The 14,612-nt window shown below is 43.5% G+C and overlaps 2 protein-coding genes across 5 annotated transcripts; both read right to left on the bottom strand.

Annotated features, from left to right (window-relative positions):
• Nucleotides 1-998: 998 nt before the first annotated feature.
• On the bottom strand, nt 999-6,395 carry LOC4347355 (transcription factor bHLH49). Of its 4 annotated transcripts, XM_066304403.1 has the most exons (9): nt 5,991-6,395; nt 5,199-5,877; nt 3,185-3,790; nt 2,846-3,070; nt 2,692-2,757; nt 2,523-2,591; nt 2,277-2,348; nt 2,011-2,187; nt 999-1,633 (listed from the first exon to the last, which is right to left on the bottom strand). In XM_066304403.1, the coding sequence occupies exons 3-9, from the start codon at nt 3,749-3,751 to the stop codon at nt 1,523-1,525; spliced, it is 1,287 nt and encodes a 428-aa protein (XP_066160500.1). In that variant the 5' UTR covers nt 3,752-3,790; nt 5,199-5,877; nt 5,991-6,395; the 3' UTR covers nt 999-1,522. The 4 variants fall into 4 exon arrangements, with proteins under 4 accessions (XP_066160500.1, XP_015612417.1, XP_066160501.1 ...); XM_015756931.3 differs by lacking the exon at nt 5,991-6,395 and having other exon boundaries at nt 999-1,636; nt 5,199-5,429; XM_066304404.1 differs by lacking the exons at nt 5,199-5,877; nt 5,991-6,395 and having other exon boundaries at nt 999-1,701; nt 3,185-4,271.
• A 2,719-nt stretch (nt 6,396-9,114) lies between these two features.
• LOC107277653 (pentatricopeptide repeat-containing protein At5g48910) lies at nt 9,115-11,112 on the bottom strand. The gene has a single exon (XM_015756927.3). The coding sequence runs from the start codon at nt 10,953-10,955 to the stop codon at nt 9,198-9,200; it is 1,758 nt and encodes a 585-aa protein (XP_015612413.2). The 5' UTR covers nt 10,956-11,112; the 3' UTR covers nt 9,115-9,197.
• Between the last annotated feature and the right edge of the window lie 3,500 nt (nt 11,113-14,612).

Here is a 14,612-nt window from a genome sequence, read left to right as displayed (position 1 = left end):
TTTTTTTCATATGGGAATTCTTCGATGAAAGTTTTTAGATAAAAGTTATTTGACGAAAGTTTTCAAAAAAAAAAATAAACAACTACTATCTCCGTTCTATAAAAAAATCAACCTAGTATCAAATGTGACACATCATAATACTACGAATCTGTGTATATATATATATATATGTTCAAATTTGTGTACTTGAATATGTCGCATTCTATTCTAGATTTGTTTTTTTTATGAGCCGGAGGAAGTAGGAACGAACGTGCGTTTAATAGCAAGCGCCCTTTCTAAAGTCCATGAACAGCGAGAGGCCATGATTTCGGGCTTGGGCTCTCCACGACGGCCCACGCACCTCCGCTTCCCGGCTCGCTCGTGAAACCACGCACGCACGGCTGCACGCACGCACGCGCGTTTCCACGATATTTTCCGTTGGATCATACCGGCAGCAGCACGACGATCGGGATGGGATTTTTGTCCCGTGCGACGCCGCCGTCGCGTCTCCTGTTCACGCATGGAGGGCACAAACTGTTCCGCAGAATTGCGGCAGCGTACGGGCGCGTACCGACGTGCCAGTTTTATTTGGGCGGAAATTGGAACGGAATCCTCCCGTGCCAAAGCCAATGCTTGTCCTTGGCCGGGGAACCCTAGAAATATACTGTACCCAAGCTTCTTTTTTATCACTTGTCCGATGTCCACTTCTGTGCGTGCAGCTGCAGCTTCTACAGTGCACGATTTTGTTTCTGTGGTGAGAAGAATCAGTGCACAGGGTTTTCACTGTGCAGGATATCACTTGTTATTCGCAAGTGGATCTGTAGTGATGTCGGAGAAATGCTCTGAGAATTTTGATGGTTTTGAGAGAATTTGATTCTGATGTTTGGAAGCTGATGGCTAGCCTGATACATCATGGAAGAGTGTAGTAGGTTGCAAGCAAGAGGGAGAAAAGAAAGCATGAGAAGGAAAGCAAAGAAGCACTATTAGTGGCAGTAGAGAGGGAACTGAGAGTTAACACAGGAGTCAAATGTGTTTGATCTTAACATTAACACCATTCAGCGCCACGTTTATGATGAGTTGTTTAATCGTTTTCGCAACCAACAATGCATCGGAAGTAACTTAACAAAGCCACCGGATGAGTGATCTTGCATTGTGCCAGCCCTGCAGCAAATTCAGCTGCCTGCCTGCTGCTCCTCGTGCTGCAGTGTAAATGCACGCTCCCCAGACAGAATTTCCAGCCATCAAGGACGCAGATTTTTCGTTTCCAGCGTCCCTGTACGTGGGGGCTCAAAAGCCTTTCAGTTTCAGTTCTGAACACAATAAAACCTCGATGGATATACAGCTAGCCACGGAAGGAATTAAAAGCCCTTCAGACTTCAGTTACGCGATGAGCTAGCAGCACTGCAAACGCTGCTTCTCCAGCAGTAGTAGCAAGCTTCAGTCATGTGCGTGTGCCTGCCCTTGTTCACCAGATGCCAGAAGCAATTGCACGTACATGGAATTGGCCCCCTCATCATCATCATCTTCTTCTTCTTCGTCTTCTTCACATTTGAAACCCATCCTGAGATGGCCTGATGCTTAGGTCCTGAGAACCGAGGGACGGGTACGCCATTTGGGAAACGTCACTGAATGATCCATTCAATGAGTGGGGCATCTGCTGGAAAGAATTGTAAACTTCGTCAGCTTCTTTTCGGGTTTGAGTAGTAGTACGTTTTCGCCTTTCTGAAGATTATGGAGTTCAGTTTGTGCATGAGGACGCTATATACATATATATGATAAGAATGGTAGAGCCTAAATTTGATAGCCTTTAGAAAATAAGCTATATGGATGTTTCCTCTAGTTCATTGAATATGTCTAGGTGAATGAATCTGTACTGTAGGTCTCAGCCAATACAATCTAGTGACTGTAATCGGATAGCTGTTGACTGTTGAAGCATGGCTATAGGAGTAGTCTATGTTCAATGACAGCTTAAGCTATGCCAACTTCTAAATATTGGTATATAGTAAAATTGGTTGGTGAAAAGATTCTAACCTGAGATCCATCCTTTGCACCTAATTGCGCTTGTATTATTCGTCTGAACACATCGGGGTTGGCCATGCCAGCGGTACCACCATGAATCAGTCCTGGTTGTGACAATTGTAGTTGAGGATGCATCATTTCTGGGGAGAATCCGATAGAGGATGAAGGAACTCCAGGGAAGCGAAGAAGCTGTAGTTGAGGAGAAAAAAATGGACATTGTTAGCTTCCTAGAAGGAAAAGTAGTGGAAGTAAAGTGAGGTTGCAACTTGCTGGCATACGTCTTTTGAAAGAAGCCCTTCTATGTTGAGGTCAAGCCTTGGGTTTACTGTCGCAAGCTTCATCGATAAGAACTGCAATACAAAAGGAAGGTCAGCATTTTCCGTTTTGTGGTTTACCATGGCAGACATAATTAGTTACTAGAAACACGTCTCTGGTAAATTATAAATAAGTAGTGATTCTATTCAATCCTACATGACAATTTTCAACAGTAAATGTGGATAGTCAGAACCTTAGAGGAACAGTACCTCAACTTGTCTTTGCAGGGACTGAACATAGTTGATGATCTCGTCAAGCATCACCGCTTTTCCGGTGACCTAAATTCAATTGAAAGAAGCACAACGATTTTGAATTTGTTCAATTCTTTCTTCAGATAGATAAACTCACAATTCTTTCTTCAGAAAGAAAAAAACTCACCTTGCTGCAGCCAGGAACTAGGTCCTGAAGAAGTTTCATCCTCTCACTGATCTTCTCCCTTCTCAACTGCACACGAAACGTAAAATACTCAGTTTCAACGTACTGATGCCAATTGCAAAGCATACTGTCCATACTAGAACACTGAAATATGTACCCTTTCTGCTAAGCTGTGGCTGTTGGTTGCCTGGCCACGCCGAGCCCGGACATGAATGTACTCTTCTTTCTGTGACTCAGAGGTCTCCTTTGCTCCCTTCCCTTTCGACTTGCCGCCGTTCGTCGTCGCCGGGCTGCTCTCCTCGCCTTTGTCTTTGCTGTGAACACTCTCGTTCGCAGAATCAGATGGCAAGTTGGAAGAATGGACTTGATCGGTTCCCATCACCTTTGTTTATCAATCAATGTACACAAATTTACATTCTTTGAACATCGAAGCAAAGAACTCAACAGAGTTCTGAAATGAAAGATTTTTAGTCGTACGCAAGAACAACAGTGTTACCTCGTTAGGCCTTCTCCTCTTCTTGGAGTCTGAACCTTTGGAGGAGCAGTCTCCACCGGCTACCTCCGAGCTCGGCACCTCGTCGTGGCCGTTGCCGGCGAACTCCTCGGCCTTGTCGTTGCCAACGTTCCTGTGATGATCCATGAGACCCTCCGCGGTGCCACCGAAAGCGTCGCCCATGGCCTGGTCAGCTGCGCCGTATGGGCCGCCGGCCATCATCCCGCCGCCGAAGCACGTCGACCGCGCTGCGCGCTCGATGAAGCCGGAGTCCACCGGGAAATGGCCGAGCCCCTGCTGGAGGAACCCGGGCACCGGCGCCAAGAACCCCGCGCCCCGCGGCGGCGCGGCCGATGACATGGCGCTGACGACGTCGGAGGACGCCCACAGGCCGGCGGACGCCGCCGCGAAGGAGTCCATCATGGCGTGCTGCTGGTGCTGCGCCGCCACCGACGGCTGGCACGCGAAGGCGCTGCTGAATTGGCTCTGCCACTCCACCGGGATGCCATTGCCAGGGCCAGACGACGCATTGCTCTCCATTCCTTTCTCACTGCTCTCGCTCATGTCCATCGAATCACCCAACCTCGGCTCAAGACTACGAATTCCTAGCTGACGAGCAAGCGAAAGATGATGAGCAAGAACCAAGTGATCGATGCTTAGAGAGCTTGATCAGAGCTGTATGAACAATGCGATAGGAGGAGGAGGAGAAGCAAGCAAGAACTCTTATTGTAGCCTATGGCCAGATATGGCAAGAAAAGGAAAGATGCCCAGTGAGGATTCTGATGCTATATGTTCCAGCAAGAGGGAGAAGAGAGGTAGAAGATCATAGACTACCACTAGAGAGTGTGTAGGCAAAGGCTTGATACATTTATAGGACTATTTACTAGCTGTTCATCACTAGTTTGTGTAGGGCTAATGCTAGTACAGGGTTAACCACAGAGGCAGGCAGCCGCTTTACTACTCCTCTCGTAGTCACCAACACACCAATACAAACACCATGGTTTATTTGTGTTAGTCGTTTAGCCTTAAGGGAGGGCTTATATTTTAGTGACTCACTGCTTTATCTTTGTTAACAGCCCTTTAATCATGCTGTTTACCTTTGCTTTTGTTTACTTACTTGCTACTTACACTACTATTACACAAACACATAACAGGCGTAAAGAGAGGAAGCTTACAGCATAGTAGTAGCCAGCAGAGCATAGCATATTAGCATCCCTGACACTGCCAACCCTCACAGGCATTTGTTTATCAGCTCGGCTGCTCGCTTTCTCAAGGAGCCTGGCTGTAAATTATGCACCCCTAACTCTCATCATTATTTGACTGCTTGCATTTTTTATGCTCGACACGGGCAATTATTTACACGCCCTTCATGATCGGCATGATTAGTTTTGTTGAAGAAAATGGTGGTCAACATTAGGAGGGGGTTGCATCGAGGCATTGCCCCACAACAAAGCAATGGCACTTTCATTTCATCACTGGATTTTTTCTCTCTTGTTCAAGGTCCTACTAAGTACTCCTAACCATGTTCCTATCTTTCTTATGAGGAAGTGACTGAAAACAAGCAGGTAGTATATATGACATGTGGGAGCCTTGTATACACAAGCTCTTCCAAGAAAGAGAAACTGGAAGGAAAGAGAGCAAAGCTAGAGACAGCCAGGGTTAGAGTTTTGAACTTTGATTAGAGCAAGTTTAACCCATCAGAGAGAGATGCCCTCCAGAGTTCAGATTCTCCTAATCTCAATCTTTCTTTGCAGTAAATAAATAAAAACTATTCGTTAGCCTCGGGGTTAGCGAACGCTCGAATCTAGCTTTAGATTAGTTAAAGCCTACCACCCATGCAATACTTTTATTCACTCCAAACACGCTTTTGCCCCCCCCCCCCCCCTCCTTAAGCTTTTAAATTGGTGCTTAAGAAAAGCATCAGGAAGCTGTGATAAAATCCTATCTACTACTTACTATCTTTCATGGTTAACACTGCAAGAAGTGGCCTGCAAGTTACAAGTTATCCCCTGCTTACCTCTTTACCTTTCTTTCTTTCAGCAGTGCCTGCCTCCGGTCCCTCCCTGCCCTTCTTTTTTTCTCTTCATCTGCCAACCATTAGTGGCGCCCTTACTAAACTGTTCACTCTTAAAGGGGAAGGAAAAGCAAAGAAACCGAATCTTGAGAGAAATGCAAAACTAAAGATTGGAAAGGATACGACTTCAAACTCCCCAGAACATGGACCACAAGCTACTTAGATAACAAGTCTTGATAGATTCCTAGCCAAGCCCAGCTCCTCCTTTCTTTTTATCTTTGAGAAGACGACCATAGCTGATAGCTCCCTGTATGGGGCTAGCCCTACATATCTCCTTCGCCATCCATGACCGGGTGTCACCACTGGGCAGGCCCTCCTTTTGCCAGTATTGTGCACGGCAGCGCTGGCCGGCCTCGACACAAGGCATTTACCCGTGCTCCTCCCGGCTCCTGCAGTCATTGAGGGATGGAAATGGACCCGACCATCCACCAGATTATCTTCTCGTGCATCATTATGCTCACCAGAAAGGTTGCTGCAGATCTATGTCTTCTTTTCCAATCATTGTCATACATATTCATATGTACCACATGCTCTCACATCTTATGGGCCTGCATCAGAAACTGGATAGGGCGAGAGCAGATGATCACTTCAGAGCTTGTTGTCAACAGGAGCAGGGTATGAGCTGAAAACAAGAGCAACATAGTCATTTTCGCTTTCTTTCTCGAAAGAAAAAAAACGAGAGGAAATGGAAATGCAGTGTTGATATGGATGGGACTTCTTGTTTTTAGGTCCTACCTGTCGGCAGCGGGCCATCTGGTGCTAGTAAGAGCAGAGGATTCCTGCAAACAAAACAGCTCCAAGAAATAACAGCCAAAGAACTCAAAGTAAAAAAATGGAACAATGTCTGCATGAGATTAGCTGGCAATCGTCTCTTTTGGGGTAAGTCTAAAGCTAAAAAACATATCCATGTTAATGAAGATAAGAGTTTCAGCATCGGATTCGTTCATCTCGCAGACCCTGCTCCCTGAGTAGACTGTCCTGATTAACTAGTTTACACCAAATTTTATTTTTGTCACTACAATATAATTGCACTCTTGTCCTTCAAAACTCAGAAATTAACAGGAAAGCATTCAACATATGATTTTTGGTGTTGATTCATAAGCAAAAAAAAAAAAAAAAAAAAAAAAAAAAAAAAAAAAAAAAAACCTAAGATCTAGAACAGAATAGAAAGGTTTTCAATACATTCTAAGCTTAACATGAAAGCATTCAACATATGATTTTTGGTGTTGATTCATAAGCAAAAAAAAAAAAAAAGATCTAGAACAGAATAGAAAGGTTTTCAATACATTCTAAGCTTAACAGGAAAGCATTCAACATATGATTTTTGGTGTTGATTCATAAGCAAAAAAAAAAAAAAAAAAAAAAAAAAAACTAAGATCTAGAACAGAATAGAAAGGTTTTCAATACATTCTAAGCTTACTCAAAGTAAAAGAACGATCAAACCAAACCCCCATGCCTATCATAATTTGTACTACATGCTAAAAAAGTTTGTGCAAACAGTTACTAGAAAGATGTATCGAGAAGCAAAGAACAGAAAAGCAGTCTTAATGGGATCATTACCAAGAATGGATGATTAGAATTGAACATGGATGATTTGATTACAGTACAAGTTGGCCCATAGTATCTCAGCATTGTGAGTACACCTGTGTGTTAATTCAGCATTCGGTTCCCATGTGCTAGGGTACAGGATCTCTAATTTTGCTTAGGAAAGCGTATGTTACACCTTTCTGTAAACCATAAACAAAGCACAGTCCGTGGCAAAGCCAGCTGCACGCGAGATGCAAGTGAGTATATTTTTGGTAAAGGTCTATGTTAGGTGAAAACCATCTTGCGGGCTATATAATCCAAACCATGCATATGTATTACCGATTATTCCAAACCATAATTATGCATTGTGCCATGCGCTAATGGTCTTATTATACTCCTAGAGTAGTGATTAGAGTTGTAAACTAGGGCCTAGGCCACAAATTACATATCTGGGGAACACTAAAAAACTTCTCCCAAGAGAAAATAAACAAGTAGAGTTGATAAGGGCAGCAGGCAGCTTATTTTGTCCAGGCCAACCTATTAATGATTGGCATGGAGCTGCATTTCTACTATACATCATATAACATTATGTGCGTGTGCATATGCGTATGCATGCGTGTCTATGTTGCCTTGTGTGTGAAGGAAAAAAGGCTACCAATTCCTAGTTGTAATGTACCAGATCTGGATAACTAATATTGCAGTATATGCATTTGTGGTGCCTACAGAATGCAAAGCTGTAAACTAACCAGTTGAACAGAGTGCTGGTGGAGTGGTGGCCATGATAGTTCACATAGAACTGTAGAAGTATAGAACTACTGAGTTTTCTCTTAAAGGTTAAGAACTCAGTAATGTTTCAAATCTTTCTACTTTACATGGGAAAGTGTTGATTTAATTTAAATTTATGTGTTCTCTCTAGACATCACAATATGAGAAGATCGCACATGATTCTTTGTATCCTTCCCTTTTACCATGATGATGTCCTTACGGAATGCTATATAAAGTTGCAAAGGTTCAGTGTTTCTCAAGGGCATAAACATTCGAATTTGACACCATGAAGATCTAAACTTTTCCTATTTAGAGGATTTAATGCAACCTCTGTACTAGGCTACTAGCAACTACAACTCCATCTTCATGAATGTGACATTAGATAATATCTATGCTGTAAGCTTGCAAATGCCCAATAAACATGCAATTGCGTCAAAGACACTCCCTTGTCATATGTTCAAATCAAAGGCCCTACATCGACCAGACCACCAGGAAGTAATAACAACAGCATGGTGGAAGTGATTACTTCTGCCAAATAGTGTTGATCTTTGTCCTTATCACAAACTCGCACTTTACTTTGTTTGTGAATTAAACAACTGCTACCATTTCTTGCGCAGAGCGCTTCATGTCTCATTCAACATCAACAACAGGCAACAAGCAAGATAAAAGAACTAGCAAATCTAGTGGGTAACTGTTCTCCCAGGGGTATAGCTTTCCTAGTACATGAATTTTCAGACCCTGAAGGACAGTTAAGAACATAACAGTAGAATAAATCTGTCATCTGGGCCTTTGCCAAAGAATACGAAAGGTATAACCCAGGGACAACTAATCCCACTTTATCACTGTACTTGTAAAGTACTCTATTACTAGATTTGTTTCCAGACTATTGTAACTTGAAAGACTTTTTTGTGACACAAATAAGCTGTAGTATAACTCAATTGTTCAATAACATATTCAATACTTGCATTACATATGTAGGATGTCATGGATGAATGTATAGTGCGCAAAGAACAGAATAGATGCACAGACAAAGTAGAAGAATCTAACATGAGCAAACAATATAAATGAATTGGCATAAAAGGCAATGGATTGTGTGGAAGAATAGATGAATGAAGAAGGTTTTCATTGGCAAGCAGAAGCTAAAAACAGGACTTACTCACTAAAAAGGCAAGCAGATGCCTGCCCAAGTTGTCCCTATCACCTAGACACCTACTATTTTCCCTCTTTAAAATGCAAGTTCATGTGAAGCTGCCATCTCAACAATTACAGTAACAACACTAGAGAAAAAAAGCATTAAGTATGTATCAGGTTATTGATGATTTGTAGCCCCTACCATATGGAAGGAGTTGAATTTATTTTTAATTGAACTTTTGCGTAGGACATACATCTCAGATTCATGTTCAGTACTGGATCATGGAGACTGAAAAGGAACAATAATTAGGTTTCAAGTTGCTGAGACACAAGAGGGTAGTAATCATGGTGTTGGTTTATGGATACCTTAGCTTTTAATAGAGACGTGGAATCAAGTAAAGACCCTCAACTGTTCTCAGACAAACAACTATAACCATTTCCAAAACTTTTCCCACATGCCATATATTTTTGTGTTAACATTTACAACTACAAAGAAATAGAATTGTAGCTCAACTGAAGTTACCAGAAATCCCCGCAAGAGCATGATCCTTCTCTGAAATGATGAAATCGATTTGCATCCCTAACAATTATGCACCTCCCATAAATCTTGCTTAGAAGTTTAACGGCATTATGACAATCTCCACAAACCCGGAGGTTCTTTGCTATCCTAATAGGCGTGCCTGGTGCAGTGCTTATCAATCCAAAGGCAATTGCAAGCTTCTCGCTGTGAAGAGCTAGTGAGCTCTCCTTCACATCCTCATCATCAATATCTAGTAGCACATGTGAAGTATCTGGAACATATCCTGCAACTTTCAATTGCTGACACATTTCACTTAGCATCTCGTATATGTCCTCCTTGCTTGAATGGCTTTTATCCCCAGATATGAACTCATGAATTACACCATCAATTTCTATTGAGCTGCTTCCAGGTACCTTCTGCACACCACGATCAAGCATCAGCTTCCTCACCTTATGCACTCCTGTCCAGTTTCCATCTAGTGCATATATGTTGGATAGCAGCACATACCCTGCGTGATCATTTGGTGCAGCCTCAATAAGCATATGGCCTGCTTTCCTTCCCAGTTCAAAGTTCCTGTGAGTTTTACAAGCACCCACTAGGGCCTTCCACACAGCAGCATCTGGTTTCATAGGCATCATTTGGATCATCTTTTCAGCCTTGTCAAAAAGCCCTGCACGACAGAACAGATCCACCATGCAACCATAGTGGGCAATGTCAGGCTCAATACCATAAACCTTGGTCATTCTCTCGAAACACCCCATACCTTCCTCAACAAAACCACCATGACTACAAGCATTCAGCACAGTGTTGAAAGTAATCTTGTTAGGCACCAAACCTGTTATCTCCATCCTAGCGAAAAGCTCCAGAGCTTTCTCACTGCATCCATTTGCTGTGAAGCCAGCTAACATAGCGTTCCATGTGTCCACATTCATCTGTGCACCCAGATTTTCAAACACATGAACTGCACCTTCAATGCAACCGCACTTTGAATACATGTTTATGAGAGCTGAGCTCAGCCTCTCCTCGACTTCGATACCTTTCCTGCAAACATATGCATGCGCCCACAGCCCCTGGGCTAGTGCACCCAAATATGTAATCGCTGAGATGACGCTCACCAGTGTGACTCTATCAGGAAGACACTCCATGCTTGCCAGCATCTCACGGAACACCGCAATTGCCTCCTCATATTCCCCATTCTCAACACACCACGCGATGATCGTGTTCCACGAAACCGTGTCCCGGGCTTGCATCCCCACGAAGAACTCCCGGAGCGCGTTCACGTCCCCAGCAGCCGCGTACCCGCGCAGCAGGGAGTTCCATGCCACCGCGTCACCCTCGTGCCCGCGGTCGAACACCTTGCGCGCGTCGAGCAGCGACCCGCAGACGGCGTACGCGTGGATGAGCCCGTTGCAGACGCGACGGTGGGACGCGGCCCCTCGCTTAGCGGCGTGCGCGTGGAGCTGCGCGGCGGCGCGGCGGTCCCGCCCGCGCGCGCAGCGGCCCAGCGCGAGGGCGTACGCCACGTGGTCCGGGTCGGCGCCCGAGCGGAGCAGGTGGTCGAACAGGCGGAGCGCGAGCTGCGGGTTGAGCCGCATGCGCGCGGTGTACGACGCGCACGCGTCCCGAGAACCATCCCGCGCCTCGCGCGGCTGCTGCTTCTGCGCCGGTGGCGAGGGCGGCCCGGGCCGCTGCGGCTTCGCGGCCGCAGCGGCGAGCGTGGTGGAGGTGAGGAAGAAGGGGACGGTGGGAGGAGGCATAGTTACTTGCAGCGGCGTGCATCGGCGGCTGGGTCGCGGGTTCGCGGCCGCCGGTCGGCGACGGTGAGCGCGGCGCGCCCGGGGCTCCGGCCGCCGGCCACCGGGAAGACGGGAGGAAACCGCCGTTCGCCGCGGCCGTGGATCAGGTGGGGCGGGTGGAGGTTGGATTCCGGCCCACGCCAACTTCTCTAGGAGGCTTGAGTTCACTGTGTTGGGCTTAGCCTACAGCGCATAGGCCCAGTAACAAACGCAGCAGGCTTACTCGGGCCGTAGGCTGGTACAGTATGTTTCCATCCAGAATTTTCAGATAGCGTTTGTATACAGCATATGGCAGTTGCTTTTTTTTTTTCATACTCTAGGAAAACTAAATCAGTGATATGAACTATAGTTACAAGCTCCATTGGGTCTATTTGAGTATTGGCACTTGATGGGTCTTTTTTTTTTTACAAAAGATGTATAACTTTCATTCTATTATTGAGCGTAGCTCAACTGATCAGATTTCTTTTGGTGAAACTAGCTCAGATGGGTTTAAGTTCTATACTTGACACGGATACTCACATTTATGTATAATTATTCTTTCAATGGTAGACAGATGTTCGTACTTATGTCTAATTATTCTTTTAATGGTAAACAACATTTCCGTCGATAGCGAGACGCTTGATGACTTCGTTAATCTCGAGATATGTCGATCTAGGTTTTTGGAGGTGTTTATAGATGTAGGGTATGCGTGTGTGCATTTACAGGGATAAGTGCGCGCGCGTATTGTATACTGTATACTATGTTTCTGGAAAGAAAAAAAAAAGAGTGCACAAATTTTATGAACGCCAGAATTAAAATTCATATAGGTTAAGTTATACACACGCGTTCACGTATATGCAAGCAACATATGGCTTAGGGGTAATTAATTATGGGAATGGGATGTGTCGGTTATATTTATATACTCTCTGTTAGCAAAAATGTCTTACTTTTGAGATAATGATCTTCATTGTGCCTTGCATATATTGGGACCATACTACCATAGAGACACCGTACCACAGGTAATTACATTGGCTGGAAGCTCGGACGAGCTAACTGATGAGCCATGAGCCTTTGGCATTTCAATATCTTTGCGCGGGTGCTAATGGCGATGCTTAATAGGCCATCAAACTTTAATTTCTATTAGTTGGACCACTAGGGCCATCCTTCTTTCTGTTCGAGCTTGTTTACTCTCTCCTACTTTATGTTTCGACTTTGCTTGCTTTCTTGTCATACCCTTGTGTGTTCCTCCATCTCTTTCTTTATCACAAGCTATAGCTAGCTAGACCTTGTCCTCGCAAAAATAAAATTAATAAAAAGCTAGCTAGAGTTTGGCTCTGAGTTGAGACAGAAATAAATCCATCGCTAGGCTCACATAAACAACTCCATGTTGCCCACCAAAAAGCACCAAACCAGATCAAACCAAACTATAAAAATGGCACGCAGAAAAGGTGGTGAAATAAGAGGCGTCTCGGACTCGAGATTCAATTGCGCGACACCTGAAAGCAAAGCACGCATCGATCGATCGATCGATCTTGCGCGCAGTCGTCACACACGCGAGACGCTGCAGAAAAAAAAGGTATAGCTTCGTCTCCGGCGACGGCGACACCCCCCCGATCCTCTTGCATGCATCAGCTTCTTGACGGCGATAGATCATGCGTACATGCACGATCCGGATGGCCACTCTCACTCTTCTCACCCACTCACCACCACCACCACCCACAACGCGGCTCAGCTACAGCGCAAAACTGTTCATGTGTGCGATCGTGTCACCAACACATAGGATTCGTGACGTTCATGATCCACATGTCAGTGATAAAGTCGTCTCATACATTTACGTTGTTGTCACTTATGTAGCTTTGATAGATTAATTGAGAAGTTTTTAATGGGTTTGATAGCAATGTGGGGTGAGATTGATTGATTAATTTAACTGATGAGAATGCAACATAGTTGGGTTCTTGCCCCTTGATTAGTAGGAGGGGGACCCTCCATATGCCCTAATGGCCTTCGTTATCCCCATCATATATCCACATTGTTGTTAGTGGGTGACGACCCTAGTTTTAATTAGTTGAGCGAGTAGTTAATTGAAAAGTTGGTACGTAAGCGGACTTTAACATGCGTGCCAAAGTTTGTTTGCATCACCTTGGGTGACCAACTTGCATGCCGTTGTTTTTACTTAAGCTTAACCACCAATGCTTTGTTAAGTCAGTGTCATCAACTGGGTTTGTATTTTCACCTAATTATTGGTGCATGCACTCCCATAACTGTGAGAGTATTTCCTTTTAATTAGTGAAAAATAACTAGGTAATTACTTGTAACATCTAGATGGAAACACTTTTTTCTCATTAGTAAAATTAATTTGGAGCATTGATTATCTCTATAACGTGAGCTTAATTTCTTAAGTTGTGGTTGTAGTTAAATGTCGTGTGCAGATGGATTACTAACAGTTAGCTAGTTAGAGTATAATTCTGCTATATATGACCATCTTGTTGTAGTTAGCTAAAATAAAAAAAACTGTCAACTGCATATTATATTGCATATAGAAAATTAAATAGAGAACAAAAAAGTTCTTTTGAAAAACTATGTAGCCTTTCATAGAACATTTGCAGAGATTGGAGGAAACTTTGAGGTAACCATACATATTTGTGTTGCTTGATTATATAATTAAGCATTGCTAATATGTAGAGATGCTTAGGGGAAAGAGGGAGTAGGGCTTATCCATACAAGTCCAATGAGAGGAGAGTTTTCTGGAGGAAAATATGCAGCCTATTGTGCGCATCTAAGCTACTAAAATTTGAACATCTTTCTATGCCTTTATGAAGGAAAGACATCTTTGTGCAATTATGACAAAAAGGTTAGTGAATGACCACAACTTGCACAAGTACACACAAAATGAAAAAAAAGAAGATATATATACTACTCCTAATTAAAATGTAAACTGAACTTTCACCGGATACGTGCATGTTTAAACCAAGCTTTACCTTCAGCTTGTTAGTGTGTAGAGCGGTAGGCAATCAAACAATGAAATAAATCTTAATCAGCGACATGAGCCACTGTAAAGGTAAAACCGCTCTTGACCCATTCAGGTGTGTGGATGATGCACACAAGGTCAACACTTGTGTGTATTGTTCTAGCAAGCCGGCAGGTAGTAGCAGATATCTCGGTTGGTCCTACTGCTGAGTGTACTGATGGATTTGATTACCTGGACATATATTATCTAAACTCGTTTAGAAAAATATACTGGTGTATCCTAAATCTTTTTTCACCGCTAATTACCTACAGTCTGAATCACCAAAACAGAGAGCGCGGGAGTTATAGGATCCATGTAGGTTATACGTCAATGACAATTATTTTCCTTTACTTTTTATTTCTATAATTCTGCAACAACGTGCTCCCTCCATAAAAAAAATACAATTGGACTATTTAATAGACAAATTGATATTGAGTGGAAATAAATTAGATGCCCCTCGTTAAATGAGGGGTAGCTAAGAGTAAGATGAGAAAATTTTAAAGTACATGGTTACAGAACAATACTATTACTGTAGAATTACTTATATATACTTATTTAAAAAAAGTAGTGGTGGTGGCAGTGAATTTGTTGCCTCGCCTATTCTCATTATAAATTTTGCAAGTTAATCTGAA

The sequence above is a fragment of the Oryza sativa genome, chromosome 9 (genome assembly GCF_034140825.1).
Source record: "Oryza sativa Japonica Group chromosome 9, ASM3414082v1".
Lineage (NCBI taxonomy): Eukaryota > Viridiplantae > Streptophyta > Magnoliopsida > Poales > Poaceae > Oryza > Oryza sativa.
Note: the sequence above shows the minus strand (reverse complement) of the source record. Positions and strands in the feature narration are given on the sequence as shown.